This window comes from Delphinus delphis, chromosome 19, assembly GCF_949987515.2.
Source record: "Delphinus delphis chromosome 19, mDelDel1.2, whole genome shotgun sequence".
In the NCBI taxonomy this organism is placed as follows: Eukaryota; Metazoa; Chordata; class Mammalia; order Artiodactyla; family Delphinidae; genus Delphinus; species Delphinus delphis.
In genome coordinates this window covers 15,262,920-15,281,609 of record NC_082701.1, presented here as the reverse complement: position 1 = coordinate 15,281,609, position 18,690 = coordinate 15,262,920, and the positions used below count along the sequence as shown (strand labels likewise).

Genomic DNA, 18,690 nt, shown 5'->3' with positions numbered 1-18,690 from the left:
GGGCAGCAAAGAGGAAGCAGACATTCTGGGCTTCTGGAGCCCTGCCCCAGCTGTTCCATAAATGGCTAAGTCCCCCAGATGGAAGGCTCCGGGCTGCCCTCTGGTTCCCTCGGGAGGGCGCCTTGCATGCTGAGGCTGTAGAACTGGCCAGCTGACCCCGGCGTCACCTCAGGCGCCTGCCTGCCCCAGTTCCATTTCCACTCGAAACAGTGGACAGAGCCACCAGAGTATTGCCCGCAGGGCCCGGGGTCAGGACCCGTCACCCCAGCTAGGCAGTAGCTGGTGCCCACGCAGGGACTGACTGCTAGGGGACACCCCTGCCCATCCCCCCAGCACATGCCCTCACCCTGAGCCTTCCTTGGAAGGCCATTATGGGTTTGAGGGAGTATCATTTTGAGAGACATTTAAAAATCTCTTATCTACATGTTTATTGTAGAAAATCTAGAAAACACAGAATAGTATAAAGAAAATAAAAGCCCTTTATGTCAACCCAGAGATAAGCACTGTTGACATTTGGTGTATATCTTTCCAGCCTTTTTTTCTCAGCACATATTTTAAGTGGAGTCACACTGTATTTACAGTTGTATAACCTTTTTTCCAGTTAACATGACTAGACCTATTTTTTTAGATATTTAAATGCCAAACCTAGAAACTGTCCAAAGCCTGGCCGCCTCTGTGGAGACCCTCGGCCTTGAGCCTCTTCTCGGTTTTGCTGATGACTTGGCCCAGCCCCTAGTATCTGTCCCCCAACATCCTTTAGTCCACAGCTTTTGCCCAGCCCCCCAGTCTCCAGCTGCCATTGTGTGTGTGTGTGTGTGTGTGTATGTGTCTGTGATTGTGTGTGTGTGTCTGTGTGTGTATGTTGTACATAGACTTAATTGTACAGGCCTGTTCCATGGGGCATGACGTGGAGTTGAGGTATTTTGGATTTGCAAGAGGGTGGAAGTTTATGATTACTTAGAACAATGGAATCTATAAACATAGCCTCTAAATAGTTCCAAGCCCTTCTACCACCAAAGACTTCTGTAATTACCCCCCTCCCCAGCCTGATGTTTCAAAAACTGTTTGCTAGACGAAGGTCACTGTCACATCACCCCTTTCCTATCTTTATGAATGACATAGGTTCCTGCTGCCTGTCAGAGCTGTGGGCAGCGTGAGAGCAGCAGCATTCAACACCCAAAGGTCTGAGGTGCAAAGAAGACTTAACAGCCTTATCCACTAGGCCTCTTGAGATATTAAAACTGTTCAGACTCCTGTTTCTGCCTCCTCGGATGAGCGAGGAGGGGCCGTGTCTACCTGGGAGGTGGCCTAGGGAAGAGGAGGTGGTGACAGCAGGAAGAGGGGCTGTTCCAACATTTTCTCCCAGTGGCCTGAAGGCTGAGCCCTGCCCTGCGCTGCCCGTCAAGCAGTCATTTCTCAGTGACAGCTCTGACGCACACAGGCCAGGGGTGATGGTGGTTTCTCTGATCTCCCCACCCTGCCCCCAGCTGCTCACTCTGGCGCTCATGAGTGAGTCCAGTGGCTTTGGATTAGGCCTGAGTCAAATCCCACCTCTGCACTTACCACCTATGTGACCTTGAGTGATTTACTTCCATTTTCTGAGCCTCCATTTTCACACGTGTGAGATGGTTCTTATGATGCTGCTTATAATTATGATGGTTCTTATGACGCTGCCTCATGATTGCTGCAGTTGATCGAATGAGATAATACAAATTCCCGGTGCCTAGTCTCCTCTCTTTGTAATGACTGCATCATCTCCTGATAAAGATTGCTTCATATCTGCCTCCCACTTCAAACATCCCTTCGAGTTGCAAACTGGAGAGCTGGAAGGGCAAGCCCCTCACTAGAGAGACAGAGAAAGTCTTCCAGAGCAGCTCACTGCCAGCTGGATAGACATTTCTCATGATTCCTCCGTGCACCATCGGACGCTCTCGCCCCGGCAGTGCAGTGAGCTTGTTCACTTCAGGGACTCGGCTTCCATCAGTTCTCAAGACGCTCAGCCGTCATCTCCTCGTCCTTTTCAGTCTCCTCTTCGGGACTCCTGCCAGACCCAGCTTGGAGCTTCTTTCTTTGTCCTCTGTGTCTCCTCATTCCCACTCGTATTTCTCATCTCTTTTTTGTCCTGTGCTCCAAGCGATTTTCCCCAGCTGTGTCTTAGCCTGTGCGTCGAGATTACTGTTTTTCCAATTTAATAACTATATTTTTTATTTTTGCATCTCTGTTACTTTCAAACCTACTGTGTTTCCACAAAAGTCTATCCTTGCTTCACAGATCCTGTTCCTTCTCTCATCCCTTTAAAGACCTTTTTTTTAAACTGTTGTAACATATACATAACATTTACCATTTTAACCTTTTTTTTATTTTTAATTTATTTTTGGCTGCATTGGGTCTTCGTTGTTGTGCTGTGCAGGCTTTCTCTAGTTGTGGCGAGTGGGGGCTACTCTTTGTTGCGGAGCACGGGCTCTAGGCACGCGGGCTTCAGTAGTTGTGGCGCACAGGCTTAGTTGCTCCGCGGCATGTGGGATCTTCCTGGACCAGGGCTTGAACCCACGTCGCCTGCTTTGGCAGGCGGATTCTTAACCACTGCACCACCAGGGAAGTCCCATTAACCATATTTAAGTGTACAGTTAAAAATGGCATTGAGTATATTCAATTGTTGTGCAACCATCACCACATCTCTGACTTCTTTTGAGTATACACCCCAAATTGAAATTCCTGGATCATATGGTAATTCTACGCTGTTTTCCACAGTGCCTGAGCCATTTTATAGTCCCACCAGCAGTGCACGAGGGTTCCAGTTTCTGTACGTGTTGGCCATCACTTGATGTTTTCTGGGTTTTTTTGTTTGTTTCTTTGTAATATCCATCCTAGTGGTATCTCATGGTTTTGATTTGTGTTTCCCTAATGATTAGTGATATTGAGAATCTTTTCAAGTGCTTATTACCCATTTATATATCATCTTTAGAGAGATGTCCATTCAAGTCCTTTGCCCATGTTTGAACTGGGTTGTTTGTTTGTTCACTGCTGAATTTGGGGAGCTCTTCATATATTCTGGATATTAATCACTTATCAGGTCTATGATTCGCAAATATTTTCTCCAGTTCTGTAGCTTGCCTTTTTACTCTGTTGTTAGTGTCCTTTGATGTGCAAAAACTCTTAACTTTAATGAGGTCCAACTTGTCTGTTTTTTTCTTTTGTTGCCTGAGCTTTTGGTATCATATCCAAGAAATCATTGCCAAATCCAATGTCATGGAGTTTTCCCCTGTGATTTCTTCAAAGAGTTTTATAGTCTTAGTTCTTATGTTTAGGTCTGTAATCCATTTTGAGTTAATTTTTGTAGATGGTGTAAAACCCAGATTTTAAGTCCCTTTCAGATTGCTCTAACACCTGCCCTTCCTCAGGTCTAATCCATGCCTGTGTCTGTAGTTTAGCACAGACTCTGGAGTCAAACTATGTGGATTTGAGTCCCACCTTCACTATTTGCTAGCTATGTAACTATGAGCAAGTTTCTCAACCTCTTTGTGCCCATTTTCCTTGTCTGTAAACTGGGGGAGTTGATCACAGTACCTACCTCATGGGTTTGTTGGGAGGATTCATGTCCTGAAAGCCCTCAAAGGGTCCCTCGCCCCTGGGAAATGCTCAGTGAGGGCTGGTAATCATTATTAACACCGACTACATTGGACTTCCTCTTTCACATGGAAATCTTGACCTATGAGCCATCTTCAGTGGGACAGCCTTCTGCAGGGGGACCCTTCCCATGCAACACCAGGTTGTGAAGATGTCCTCCGGGTCGGTTTCATGGTTGCTTCTTGCAGGGCTCCCTTAGAAAAGAAGCCATCTGCTGGCTCCCTTGATGTAGGCAGTACTTCCACTATGACTGGCTATCCCCAGGCAGGCACCAATGCTGCAGCCCTTTGGGCATGGATGAACTTTGATTTACCACATGGGCCCCCACTCACTGCTGCATGAGCCCTCCTTGTCTCCCAGGCATCTGAAGAGTCCCTTTTCTTGCTTTCCATCTCAGCTCTGTATTTTGCATTTTTAAAAATACTATGTTTTGACCCCAAATAGACAAAGCAATCTTGAGAGAGAAGAACAAAGCTGGAGGCATCACACTTCCAGATTTCAAACTTTATTACAAAGCTATAGTAATCAGAACGTTATGGTATTGGCATAAAAACAGACATGTAAAAAAAAAAAAAAAGACACGTAGATCAGTAGAACAGAATAGAGAGCCCAGAAATAAACCCATGCTTATATGGTCAATATATTTATGACAAAAGTCAAGAATATACAATGGGGAAAGGATAATGTCTTCAATAAATGGTGTTGGGAAAGCTGGACAGCCAGATGCAAAAGAATGAAACTGGACCCTTATCTTACACCGTAGACAAAAATTAACTCAAAATGGATTAAAGACTTGAATGTAAAGCCTGAAACCATAAAACTCCTAGAAGAAAATATAGGAGGTAAGCTCCTAGATATCAGTCTTGGTAATGAATTTTTTTGGATTTGACACCAAAAGCAAAGGCAACAAAAGCAGAAATCAACAAGTGGGTCTACATCAAACTAGAAAGCTCATGCACAGCAAAAGAATCCATCAACAAAATGAAAAGGCAACCCCCAGACTTGCAGAAAATATTTGCAAATCATATATCTGATAAGGGGTTAAATATTCAACATATATAAAGAACGAATACAGCTCAATAACAACAACAAAAACAATTTGATTAAAAAGTGGGCAAAGGGGCTTCCCTGGTGGCGCAGTGGTTGAGAGTCCGCCTGCCGATGACAGGGGACACAGGTTCGTGCCCCGGTCCGGGAAGATCCCACATGCCGCGGAGCGGCTGGGCCCGTGAGCCATGGCCGCTGAGCCTGCGCGTCCGGAGCCTGTGCTCCGCAACGGGAGAGGCCACAACAGTGAGAGGCCCACGTACTGCAAAAAAAAAAAGTGGGCAAGGATCTGAATAGACTTTTTTTTCCAAAGAAGACATATGGATGGCCAAAAGTACATGAAAATGTGCACAACATCACTAATCATCACTAATCATGAAAATGCAAATCAAAACCACAGTGAGATATCACCTCACACCTCTGAGAATGGCTGTTATCAAAAAGACAAGAAATAAGTGTGGGCAAGGATATGAAGGAAAAGAAACCCTTGTGCACTGTTGGTGGGAATGTAAATTGGTGCAGCCACTTGGAAAACAGTATGGAGGTTCCTCAAAAAATTAAAAACAGAATTGCCGTATGATATAGCAGTTCCACTTCGGGTATGTATCCAAAGGAAATGAAACCAGTATCTTGACATCTGTACCCCCATGTTCATTGCAGCATTATTTACAATAGCCAAGATACGGAAACAACCTTAGTGTCCATTGATGGACGCTGAAAATGTAATACACACACATACACACACACCCACACACCCACACACACAAGAATACTATTTAGCCATGTAAGAGAAGGCAACAACATGAATGGAACTTCAGAGCATTATGCTAAGTGAAAGAGGTCAGACAAAGACAAATACTGTATGATCTCACTTATATGAGGAATCTAAAAAACAAAAAAACAGCCCAAAACAAAACAAAACTGAACTGAACTTATAGATTGGTGATTGCCAGAGGCAAGGGTGGGAGGGTGGGTGAAACGGGTGAAGGCAGTCAAAAAGTGTAAACTTCTAGTTACAAGATAAGTCCTGAGGATGTAATGTATAGCATGATGACAATAGTTAACAACAACCAAAAAGTACTATTTTTATCATAGTAGATGGTCCTCTACCTTCCGTGCCTCCTCCTGACAGCAAACTCATAGTATCGGGCTCTCCCTGGGGAAGCAGGTGTAAGAACAGGGAAAGGGAGGAAGGGTCCTGCACAGCCCTGGGATGGTCATACATCCCACAAGAGAGAAAAAGGCCAAAAATATGAACATAGGAGGTCAAGTCAGAAGAACACGGAGAGACAACTGTGCTTCCAGAGTCCAGAGACCCGGAGATGTCATTTCCTTCCATCCATCCATCCTCCCACCCACCTGCTCAGAGGTAATCTCAGCCTGTGGAGGGAGGAGACGCATCAATCCCTGGTCATGGCCAAGGGTGGCTCCAGTGCCAGGGAGAAGTGACCGAGTAGAGTGAGACAAGCTCTGGTGTAGAAGTCAAGAGCCCTGGTTCTCCTCTTGGCTCTGCCACTGACTAGCTGTGTGAATCAGGTTGTATGGCTAGACCATTCTGGACCTCAGTCTCCTCACCTGTAAAATGGGGACAGTTGGACCAGAAGGTAGATGGGGGCTTTCCAGTTCTGACGTTCAATGGCTGACCCTTTGGCCCCTGATGTTACAATATGGAGCTTGATCGTGATTGGCCCATAGCCTCACCAAGCTCTGCTGTTCTCCTGGCCATGGGAACAAGATGGACTTGCCCTGGACCTTCCCTACTTGTGCTCTTCTATTATGGGCAGCTCTTGCCATGGCTCAGGACTGAGGCTGATCAGAACTCAGGTAGCGCTGGGACCTGAAGGAGCATGGGATCAAACAAGGGCACCAGGCAGGGGCAGACGCCTCCCAGGGCAGCATTATACCCGTCTCCTTCTCCGCAGACAAGCTCTACAATGAGGCCGTGGCAAAGGCCTTCCTGCAGTTTTATGAGCGTACAGCCCAAGTTGTGTGGAACCAGTTCATGGAGGCCACCTGGAACTATGTCACCAACATCACCAAGAAGAACCGCGGGGAGATGGTGTGGTACCACTTCCACCCCAGCCCCTTCTCCCCTTGCTCTTCTCAGGGGTCTCGGTGGGGGGATGGGGGGGAACCACACTTTTTTGCCCCCTTTCCAGAGCTAGAGGAAAAAGGGAAGCCCCAAAGTACATGTCAAAACAGACTGTAAGCTCCAGGCCTCTTGGTAGCCCTAAAGATCTCTAAGTAAGAGTCTGTTGTTTCTTTCCCCTTGTAGATATCCCCTGCTTGCTTTTAAGGACCAGGCTCCCTCCTTTCTCCCTCTTAGCAAATTTTTAATGATTCCAAACCCTTAAAGTGGGCTTTGGGGGACTTCCCTGGCAGTCCAGTGGTTAGGACTTCACCTTCCAATGCAGGGGGTGCGGGTTCAATCCCTGGTCGGGGAGCTATGATCCCACATGCCTAGTGGCCAGAACCAAAACAGAGCAATATTGTAACAAATTCAATGAAGACTTTAAAAATGGTCCACATCAAAAAAAAAATCTTTTAAAAAAAAAGTGGGGTTTGGGAGGAGGTTGGGGGGCTGTGAGACCCTGACACTCTCCCTCAGCCTCACATGACAAACACAGTGACCCTCCTTCCAGCTGGACAAGGACGTGGAGCGGTCCCAGCACACGCTGTGCTCTTGGCACGCTGGCCCTCCTGTTTAAGGTCGCCAGCTTCCAGGACCCAGCCGTGAAGCGCATGTTGAGTAAGCTGCAGAACTTGGACAGGGCGGTCCTGCCCAAGGAGGAGCTCCGGGAGGTGAGGACAGGCCCCCAGGTCTCCAGGGTGGGTGGGCTGCCTGACGGGGAGCCGCCGGGGGCAGGAGGGAGGTTGGCAGGCAGGGCCAGAGCTTCCTCTGGAGGAGGAGGGAAGCAGAGGCTGGCGGGAAGATGCCTTGGCCGGGCCTGCCTCTCCAGGCTGGTGGGGCTCGTACCGGGGTGGGCCCACAGGTACCGGCCTGCCCTGGGTGACACCCGTCCCCCCAGTACAACCAGATTGTGGTCCACATGGAGACCACAGACAGCATGGCCCAGGTGTGCCTGAACGAGGGGCCCTGCCTGCCCCTGGAGCCTGAGGAGCACCCGAGCCCACCCCTCCCAGCCCCAGAGTCTCAGCACCAGCCCCTTCCAGGAGCCTCTAGACTCCCACCCTGGTCCCAGCTGCCCTGTTGGGGGGGGCGGGGAGAGTGGGTGCCTGGGGCAGGTGAGGGCAGAAGACCACCAGCCAGAGTGGGGTCCCACCTTGGCTCCTTTTCCGGGCACAGACCTCCAGGAAGTCACGGCCTCCTCCCGGGACCAGAGGGAGCTGCTGTGGGCCTGGCAGGGCTGGCGGGATGCTGTGGGTCACCAGCTCCGCAGCACCTTCCAGCGCTACCTGCAGCTGCGAAGCTCAACGGTGAGGCCCCTCCCCCGCCCCACACCTACCAGTCAGCCCAGCCGGGGGCCGACCAGGTACTGCGTGGGGCTCAGGGCAATGCTGGGAAGGGCGAAGCAGAGTCTGCAGAGGGGAAGGGTGGTGGTAGGACCTGGAGATGGGAACCCTGAGCCCTGCCACTGGGGAGGGCAAGGTAGCTCACTCATTGTGTGGTTCCACGAACGGGGATGGGGCACTTACTGTGTGCTGGTGCTGGGGAGGTTCCGAGGATGCATAGGTGAAAAGACAAAGAAGGTGCCCACCCTCCTAGGGCTTACAGTTCGCTGGGGGACAGACGCACATCTCCAGTTGTTGCCAGCCGGGATGAATGCTGAGCAGGAAGGGGCTGCAGAGAGAGAATAGGGGAGCCCTGCTTCAGCTAGGTGGTCAGGGAAAGCCTTGCTGACGTTTATCCAAGGCCTGAAAGATGGAACGAGCCAGGCAGCAAGAAGAAAAGAGCATCCTGAAGTCCTTGGGAGGAGCTAAAGGAAGGCGGACTGGATGGGTAGGGCTTGAGGTGGGTGAAGAGCGGAACAGGGCTTTACCCAGGTCCTATCCAACCAGGCAAGGGGAAGAGCACACAGTATGTACTTTGCTAAGTGCCTTTCCACCCTGATCTCATCTAATACGGACAGTGGCTTTGGGAGGTGTTTTTCCTGTTTGGCAAATGAAGACCCCTAAGGATCTAGGAGGTCAAGTGGCTTCCCTAGAAGGTGCTTGGGTCTCCTGCCAGCCAGGCCAGGCTGAAGGGTGGTGAGCGCCTCTGAGCCCCCTCCCCTTTCCTGGGTTACAAAGACATGGGGGCCTTATGGCGGTCCACGTACAAGTCCGACACACTGGAAGAAGACCTGGAGCAGCTCTTCCAGGAGCTGCAGCCGCTCTACGTGAACCTGCACGCCTGCGTGCGCCTGCGTGCGCCTGCGTGCGCCTGCGTGCGCCTGCGTGCGCCTGCGTGCGCCGGGCCCTGTATCGCTTCTACGGGCCCGAGCTCATCGATCCGAGGGAGCCCATCCCAGCCCACGTTCTGGGTAAAACCCCAGCTGGCGGCAGAGGCAGGGCGGGCGGAGTGGGCCTCCAAGCAGGCAGGCGAGCAGGCAGGCGCTCAGGCGGGGGAGAGCTGGTCTCCTGCCTCCTCTCAGCCCTCCCCCTCCCCTTCCAGGCAACATGTGGGCTCAGTCCTGGGTCAGCGTCTTAGACCTGGTCCTGCCCTTCCGGAGAAGCACCCCAAGGACATCACGAAGATCACGTGAGGCCAGGTCAGCGCTCGGCCTCGGTCTGCCCCTGCCCACTCCGCAGCCCTGAGTGGGGCCCCACGCACTTCCTCTTCCTCACAGCAGTGGAAGTCTGAGAAAATGTTCCAAGAGGCTGAAAAATTCGTCACCTCCCTGGGGCTGCTTTCCACCCCTCCTGAGTTCTGGAAAAATGCCATGATGGAAAGGCCAACGGACGGGCGGGAGGTGGAGTGCCACGCATCCGCCTGGGATGTCTACGAGGGGAAGGACTTCAGGTGCTCAGCCTATGGCCAGCATCACCCTCTGCCTCTGCTCCTTCCGCTCTCCACCTGTCTGCCTGGCTCAGGAGGGCAGCGGGGGCGGGGGGTGGGCCAGGTGGGTGAGAGCAAAGGGCTTGGCCGCTGCTTGGATGTGAGGCCTGGAGTAACAGCATAAGGCCCTGCTGGTCTCTGGCTCGACCACCCCCGTCCCTTAACAGAGCCTGAATGGAGAAATCTCTCCTCCCAGGGCATCCCCATGCTCCTTGACCCCTGCCCTTTAACCCTAGGATAAAGAAGTGCACTGAAGTGACCATAGAAGATCTTCTCTCCATCTTCCACCAGATGGGCTATATCCAGTACTTCTTGCAGTACAAGAACCTCTCTGTGATCTTCCACACAGGCGCCAACCCAGCCTTTGAAGAGGCCGTGGGGTCGGTGATCACCCTCTCGGCCTCCTCCCATAAGCACCTGCTCAACAGAGCCCTGCTCAGCCACCAGCACCAGGATGAAGGTGATGGGGACCAAGGGGATCATAGGAGGCCAGTCTGGGCCTGGGGCTGCAGCTGGGGCTCTCCAGGCAAAGCTGAGGGGAGGGGGAACTGGGAGCAGCCTCCTAACGGCCCCACTTTCCCCAGAAGAGGAGGTCAGTTTCCTGATGAACGTTGCCCTGGAGAAGATCGCCTTCATCCCCTTCGCCTACCTGGTGGACCTGTTTCACTGGAAGGTCTTTGACGGCACCATCGAGAAGGCCGTGTACAACCAGGAGTGGTGGAACCTCAGGTGGGGAGGACCGCTGATCGGGCGCACTGCCCAGGCCCAGCGCTGCTGTGGGCTTTCCCAGGGCTTTCAGGGCAGCCTCAAGGGTACCACCTGCTACTAAAGAGCGCTGCTGCCTCTCCTGTGAGGGCAGAGCTGGGAGTGAGATGCTGCTGACCTGGGGCCATGGGGAAGCCCTGGGGTGGCGTTGGCTGTTTGCTGTCACCGGACAAAAGCATTCCTGCTGAAGTGGGTGGGGCCCGAGCGTGCAGTCGTGGGGGATCACGTCGAGTGCAGCGCCAGCTGAGCAGCCCCCTTAGCCTCTCTGGGGATCCTGGGAGCCCGGGAAGCTCGCACATTCGTTGCGCCTGGGCTCCTCCAAGAACAGGACACTGCCTGCCGGGCAGGCCTTCCTGCTCCCCCGCTCCCTTTCTGTGCCCACCAGTGGGACCAGCAGAAGGGGTGTTTGGGGGGCTGAGATACTTCCCTCCTGTGGAAAGAGTCCTCATGGGACAGGGGCAGGCCCAGTGCCCCCTTTCCTGCTACCTGGACACGCACACACACCTGCCTCTGACTTAGCATCCCCAGACCTGTCTGCGGGCAACAGAAGGAGCACCACCAGCAGTCGGGCGGCATCAGTCTTGAGCGAGGGGCACCTGTGTCCATCCCATCACTGACCCCTGGCTGTTTGCTTGGGTAATAACTGCCCATGACTATGGCTCCTCCATCTTCACTAGGCCTCAGACTGACCAGCTGAGGTCTGCTTGCGACAGACGACCCTGATGGGCCTGCTAGCTCTGCACCAGGCCCTTACGTTGGCCATTCACAGAAGAAGGTATGACCACCCTGCGGTCACACCGCCATCCAGGGATGGCAGAGCTGGGCGCCCCTCCCTTTGTCCTCTCACCCTCACACCCCCGCCCTGAATACAGGGCCAGGCCTCACTGGAGGGACTGGCGGAGTCTTGACTTCGTGCCCCCTCCGAGGGCACCCCCACCAGCCATCTGAAGTGCCTGCCCAGGACCTTTTCCTTCCTCTCCCGCCCATGCCCACCACCACCTGAGTGATGGAAACCTGGGGTTGAGGGAGAGGGACGGCAACTCCCTGGTCCTTGAACAAAAACCTGTCAATGAGAGAGGAACTTCCCTCAGAGGATAGTTCAAGGCTCCAGTGGGCCAACAGTGAAACGATGAGCTTGTTCACAGACTTTGTCTCATCCCAAAGATGGGTCATTTTATCCCCATTTCACAGACAACATTTTACAACAAGGCTCAGTGACAATAACTTTCCCATAGTCACACAGCTCAGAGGGGCAAAACCAGACCTGAACATGAACGTTATTAGGGTCTGCCCATGACTGTTCTGTGTCCTGCTACCAATTCCCTGATCCCTAAGCCTCGGTTTTCTTCATCTGTAGAATGGGAATAGGAGTAGTACTATACCACAGGGATGTCACTCTCTTTTCTTCTTGGTACTTCTTTTTTTTTTTTTTTTATTGGAGTATAGTTGACTTAAATGTTGTGTTAGTTCCAGATGGACAGCACAGTGAATCAGTTATACATATACATATATCCACTGTTTTTTTTTTTTAAGATTCTTTTCCATATAGGCCATTACAGAGTATTGAGTAGAGTTCTCTGTGCTATACAGCAGGTTCTCAGAAGTTATCTATTTTATATATAGTAGTGTGTATATGTCAGTCCCAATCTCCCAATTTATCCCACCCCGTTATCCCCTGGTATCCTCTTGGCACTTTTTTTTTTTTTTAAATATTTATTTATTTTTGGCTGTGTTGGGTCTTGATTTCTGTGAGAGGGCTTTCTCTAGTTGCGGCAAGTGGGGGCCACTCTTCATCGTGGTGCGTGGGCATCTCACTATCGCAGCCTCTCTTATTGCGGAGCACAGGCTCCAGACGTGCAGGCTCAGTAGTTGTGGCTCACGGGCCTAGTTGCTCCGCGGCATGTGGGATCTTCCCAGACCAGGGCTTGAACCCGTGTCCCCTGCATTGGCAGGCAGACTCTCAACCACTGCGCCACCAGGGAAGCCCCGGCACTTTTTATCAGATGAAACGACCTTGTTGGTTGGTCTACAACCGTCCCCCATCATTAGGATGAAAGCAGTGACCTTGCCTAGCTTATTCCCTCCTGTGCCCCCAGAACCAGGACAATGTTGAGTGAGTCTGTGTGAAGAGCTTGGCACGGTTCCTGCAGAGAGGAAGTGCTCAGTGTTCACTATTGTTATTTGGTTCTGATTCCCAATCCCGTGTGTTTTCAACTCATTTATTTAATCAGTAAAAATGCATTAAGTGTCCTCTGCATGCCAAGTCGCTTTGATAGCTGTGCAAATGTTTCAAAAGGAAAAGGCTCTGGGAACCCTACCGGATGGCACTATCAAGCCCCCAGTTTGCCCCCCGCCCCCAGGTTGAAGTCCCAGGGCCTGTGCCCCACTGTCCCTCGGACAGAGGATGACTTTGATCCGGGCGCCAAGTTCCACATCTCTGCCAGCTTGCCCTACATTCGGTAAAGGTCTGGGCCCTGCCAGAAGAACCGGCTCTTCGAGTTGGGAGTCGGGGGCATAGGACCCAGGCTGAGGATTTCCAGGAAGGCAGCAGATCCAAACGTCCCCCTGCACCCTCCCCACCTCCTCCCATCAGACGGCACAGCCTTCTGAGGGCCATGCCCTGAACCCACTGGGCTTTTACGTCAGCTCCCGCGTGGAGGGCAGAGCTGATGGGAAAGCGTGTCTCATGTCCCTGAGAGGAGGGAAGGAACGAGGGAGGCCAGCATAGGTTTGATTCAGAAGGCTAGGAAGGAGAGCCCTTGCAGTGCTCCAGGGCCAGCCTACCCCACTGTGACTGCGGACCCAGGCCCACCTCTGCCACCCCTCCCTAGCCAGCCTCGCCTTCTCTCCCCAGGTACTTCCTCAGCCTCGTGCTCCAGTTCCAGTTCCATGAAGCACTCTGCAAGGCCTCAGGCCACGTGGGGCCCCTGCACTGATGCGACTTCTATAACTCCTAGCTGGCTGGGAAGCTCCTGGAGTGAGTGCCTTCCTCCCTCCCCTGTCCTTGGCTCCCCTTCCCCACCTTGCAGGAAGCCTGCCCCAGGGCCCCTCTTCTCACCTGGCCACCCTAGGCCCCCTGAGCAGAGCTTGTGTTCTAGTGGAAGTTCTTCCTTCTGTCAGACTGCAGTCTCTCCTATGTTAATCAAAGCTCATTTCCTCTTGTGTAGCCCCTTGTGGTCAGAGAGACTGTTTAGCCCCTCCTGCTAACACACACACACACACACACACACACACACACACACACACACACACACACACACACACACACACACACACACACACACACACACACACACACACACACACACACACACACTCCCTCCCTCCCTCCCTCCCTCCCTCCCTCCCTCCCTCACATAGCCAATAAACCAAACTGTCCCAGATCAGAACCCAGTGTTGGAGTCCTGCCTCTGCCTCCATCTTCCATCTGAATCCCCTTATTCTTTCCTGGCAAGTCGCTTGCCTAGCCTCTCAGCAGCATTTGATAAGGTGCACTCTGCTTTTTCCACCTTTTCTTGGAAGCATCTGAACCCAGTTCCCAGGCCGATCCAGGTGGCTTTCACACCAGCCTCTTGGCACACTCTGATCAGCTGTGGTCTACTTTGACCCCCTACCCGCAGTCTTTTTTCCTGCACTTGGTATCTAGCCCATCCTTTCCATCCCTGCCTCTGTGGCACTGCTTTCTGGTCCTGAAGCAAACCTGGAGTGGGGCGAGAGGCTGACCTGATGGTGGGAAGCATTTACTGCTACAGGCTGGGCTCTCTAACAAGCGCTCTTACAGTGTTTCACGTTAGCAGCTCATAACTTTGCAAAATGGATATTATTATCCACATTTCGTAAATGATGAAACCAAAGCTAAGAGAGGTAATGTGATCCCCTAGTGCACATCGCTCAACTAGGAAGTGGCAGAGTCATGCTTTGAGGCCCAAACTGACTCCAGAACACAATATCTTTCACCCTGTTGCTTCCATAAGTTAAACGATACTGGTCTGGTGAAGTTGACCTAGTCCACTGGTCCTAAGATCAGCGCTCCAACCACTGAGACATGAGGCCCACCCAGTGACATGGTCTTTTCCCCATTGAGTTTCAACCGATTTCAGTAGGTCCATTACCCTAACATGTCAAGGTCATGTTGAGGTTTTTTTTTGGGTTTTTTTGTTTTTTTTTTTTTGCGGTGGTGCGTGGGCCTCTCAATGTTGTGGCATCTCCCGTTGTGGAGCACAGGCTGCGGACGCGCAGGCTCAGCGGCCATGGCTCACGGGCCCAGCCGCTCCGCGGCATGTGGGATCTTCCTGGACCAGGGCACGAACCTGCATCCCCTGCATCGGCAGGCGGACTCTCAACCACTGCGCCACCAGGGAAGCCCCAAAGCCTCTTTTTAGTATCCTAATAATTACCCACAATAATTTAGTATCCTTTGCAAATTTAATGAGCACATTTGTGATTCCACCATGCCATTCATCAGTAACCACAAGGCCAGATGGAGTTGCAGGACTGGTCCCTGCCTTTGCTTGCAGGAGGGCTACACCTTGCATGCCTTCTTGTCTGCCTAGTCTATTTGCTTTTCTATCTTTTCGTACTACAGCAGTTTATTCTAGTTGACTGCCCAGGTTTGAGCTTCTCTGAATGTGTGAAACGTAAGAGGCCTCTCTGCTTCCTGCATTCATGTCTCTGGCTGCCTATCATTTATTCATTCAGCAAACATTTACTTGTGCACGTGCCAACCAGCCTGCCCTGCGTCCAGCAGGGGGCAATGGGCCACAGGATAAATCAATAACCGTAATCCAAGAAAGGAGATGGTGCAGTAAGAAAGGGCTTTGATGAACATGTAAAGAGAGTGAGGAGGTCATGCCAGGGGATCAAAGAGGGATCTCTGACCCCCAACGCAGGAGTAGAAAAAATAGCAGACATCCATTTTCTATACATCAACTCACTTTTGTTTTGTGGTGTTTTCTTGTTTTGGCCGCACCGCATGGCATGTGGGATCTTAGTTCCCCGACCAGGAATCGAACCCGCACCCCCTGCAGTGGAAGCCTGGAGTCTTAACCATTGGACCATCAGGGAATTCCCAACATCAACTCACTTTTGACTCTGAGCCTTCATCCCGCTTGGTCGCTGGGACTTTTGAGCTCAGTCATTCTCATCACTTCCCACCCCCACTCCACACAGGGCACACAAGGCTCCCAGGGTGTGACTTGACACCAAGCATGTAGAAGCCTTGCCGGTCGTCACTAGGCATATTGTGGAGGGATGGGGCAGGCACGTGCTTGCAGGGGAGAAGGGGAGGGGCAAGATCCTTGGCTGCTCTTTTGCCTAACACAGCTTAAAACTTGATTTTGTTATTTTTGACTCATCTTCCTAAATGTGATTGCCGTGGGACAGCCTCTGGGTTGGTTCTCCTGGGAAGAGAGGGTCAAAGTGGACTTGGTCCAAATTCCCAAAGTCCCCTGCCTCACCCAGCCAGCCATGAGGACCTGACCCTGTCCATGGGGCCCGTTGCTGCCACGTTGGAGTTGAGGGCTCCAGGCAGTGCCCAGTTGTCACCCTTGCAAGTCTCATGTGCTGCCCACATCAAACCTCTTGTCCCGCCCAGCCTGAAAGACTATTTCTGAGTAGGCAGACTGTGAGTGGTTGAAACTTTTCCCCCACCAGGTCCTTCCTTTTTCCCAGGACCTGGCATCTGATAAAAATCTTCTAACTTAAAGTTAGTTTTGTTTGTTTTTTTCTTTCTATCTTGATGACTTTTCTCCTCCATTTCTCTAGGCTCATAACTACATTTCCCCCCAGTGGTTTCTTCCAAGGATCCACTGACCTTTAGTTTCCCCACCTCATTCTTTCCTAGCTGTTTATTAAGCGATGTGTATAAGTCTTTGCAAGCAACAAAGCCCTCTGTGCTGCCATTATGTGACTTAATCCTCACCACAGTGAAATGCAAGTATTAATGGAACCCGGCTTTACTGATGAAGAAGCTGAGGCTAAGAGAGGTTAAACTGACTGTGGTTGTGCGGCCCGTAGCTAGCACTGCTGGATCTGAACCTGGGTCCTGTTAGTCTAGATTCCACACTCTGACTTCTGGGCCTCTCAGCCCCACCTCTCTCCTGGTCGGATCAGGGGAAACAGGTTGAGAAGCATCAACATACGCCTCCTGCTACCTCTGCCTAAGGCTAGACCCCCTGCCACCAAGCACTAGGTGTGCCTTGAGACAGAGCTGACATTTCTGCAGCGCTGCAGGCAGTGCACAGGACACATCCCATGCTTATTATCTCTCTAATCATCCCAAACGCTCCCTGTGAGACCGGAAGAGACTGAAGAGTGACCTCTCTCTACTAACACTGAACACCTCATGGGAAACATGAGGTTTCCCTCTTGACTTTAGGCTTATTTGAGTCCAGGAGAACAATAATCATCACAGTAGTAGTAGTAATAATAATAATAATAATATTAGGCAAACATTTATTGCCTACCTAGTATGCTCCGAGAATTGTGTTTATTTGGCCAACACAGCAACCCTAGGAGATAGGTACTGTTATTTTCTCCATTTTATGGATATGGAAATTGTAGTTCAGAAAGGTTAAGTACTTGCCCAAGGTCCCACAGCTGAGCCACAGAGGACTCAAACACAGGTTGGTGTTATTTCAAAGCTTATGATTTTATCCACTGTGCTGAGCTCTGTTGGAAGAGTCTGGGTATCACAGCCCTAAAGGCGGGGTTGGGCATACGGAGGGGTCCCAGCAGCATCAGCTGACTCCCCCACACAGCCTCACAGCTGTACCCACTCTCCCAGGGATGTCCTAAAGCTGGGCTTGAGCAAGCCCTGGCCAGAGGCCCTGCAGAAGATAACCGGGGAGACCAAGGTGTGTACAAAGGCCCTCATGACCTACTTCAAGCCCCTGCTGAACTGGCTGGTCACCGAGAATGTGCGGCGTGGGGACATCCTGGGCTGGCCAGACTTCAGCTGTTCCTTTGAAGGTTTGGTAATCTGACCCTAATCCCACCACTGTTCTAGCCCCAAGCCCTACCCTAGCCTGCCCTGGGCCAGCCCTTACTGCAACCCAGCCTTCACCCCTAGCCCATCTATGACCTGACTTTCTGCTGTGGAGCCCTGTCTGCACCTGATGCAGCCTCGGCCGGGACCACAGCCCACGCCCCAGCCACTAGCTCGCTCGGATGCTTCCTTGCCCACTCTCCAGCTAGACTGCCGGGCTGGCTTCTGAGCACGGGGTGGGCACCTTGCCTCCCGACCCTTGCACGGAGCCACTGCTGGGTGCCATGTGGTACACAGCCCTATCTGTACCATCCCTTCCTTCTCTTCCTTTTGCTCTCTTTCTCACTCTCCTTCCCAGGCAAGGCCCTCAACTTTGGCTTGGAAGGTGGGTGCCAGAGGCTGAGGGAGAAGGCCCGTGGCAGTCAGATCCTCTCTGATCACCATGAGGTACCCTCCCCAGTTCCACCTGCTTGGCAAGATTCCTATGTCTTTCACAGAGAAAGAAACAGACAGGGAGGCATTCCTGGGTCTGGAGCTGGACCCTGCCCAGGCCAAATCTAGGCAGTGGGTGTTGCTGGCCCTAAGCTTTGTCATGTTACTGGTGGTCCTGTTGCTGGCCTACAGGCTGTACATCCTGGAAAAAAAGCTCACTGGCCCAAGACACCAGTGCGCGGGACACCAGTACTCAGGACACCAGAGCACAGGACACTCAAGTCACCACCCAAAGCCTGCTTTCTAGGCACAGCCATGGAGCCCCACCAAGTTGTCAAAGAACAGTGGCTGCTGCTGGGCCTCTGCCTCATCCTGATGCTGCGCTCAACCGGCCTGACCGTTCGGATTTTCACACAGCACAGCAGGAAGCCCCCGTGGATGAGAGCTGAATGGTGGAGCTGGGACTAGACACCAGTGTGACTGGTGAGGCTGGGGGGCAGGAGGAGGGTGGCCAAGCCAGAGAGGACGTTGGGGAGGTTGAGGAGGGGGCCGCTTGCACACATAGTGCCCTGCTGTAATGGGTGCAGCTGTGGCAGATCTGGGTCCATGCGGAGTTGTAACTGTGTGTGTGTGAACTCGTGTATGTGAGGCCATGTGACTGTGTGATTCCATGTACGCCCTGGGTTCCAGGCCAGCCTCCTTCCCTGGGGGCGCAGGAACCATGGTTTTAGTGACTCAGGGGCTTTGTTCCTCCAAGCCATCCCCCAGCCCCAATTCATGCCCAGAACTTGTTCTTCATAGTCATGCTTTCTTTAGGAGCCCAACTGTGGGGCTG

General features: G+C 52.0%; 1 protein-coding gene across 1 annotated transcript; it reads left to right on the top strand.

Moving 5' to 3' along the window:
- The first annotated feature begins 6,398 nt into the window (after positions 1-6,398).
- On the top strand, positions 6,399-18,323 carry ACE (angiotensin I converting enzyme). The gene is given in 18 exon segments (XM_059997939.1): positions 6,399-6,498; positions 6,597-6,733; positions 7,317-7,352; positions 7,354-7,476; positions 7,704-7,788; positions 7,979-8,112; positions 8,889-9,025; positions 9,076-9,158; positions 9,290-9,337; positions 9,340-9,386; positions 9,465-9,637; positions 9,910-10,133; positions 10,258-10,402; positions 12,799-12,897; positions 13,293-13,415; positions 17,223-17,407; positions 17,921-18,089; positions 18,128-18,323. Coding segments are annotated over 18 exon segments (2,244 nt in total).
- Positions 18,324-18,690: the final 367 nt, after the last annotated feature.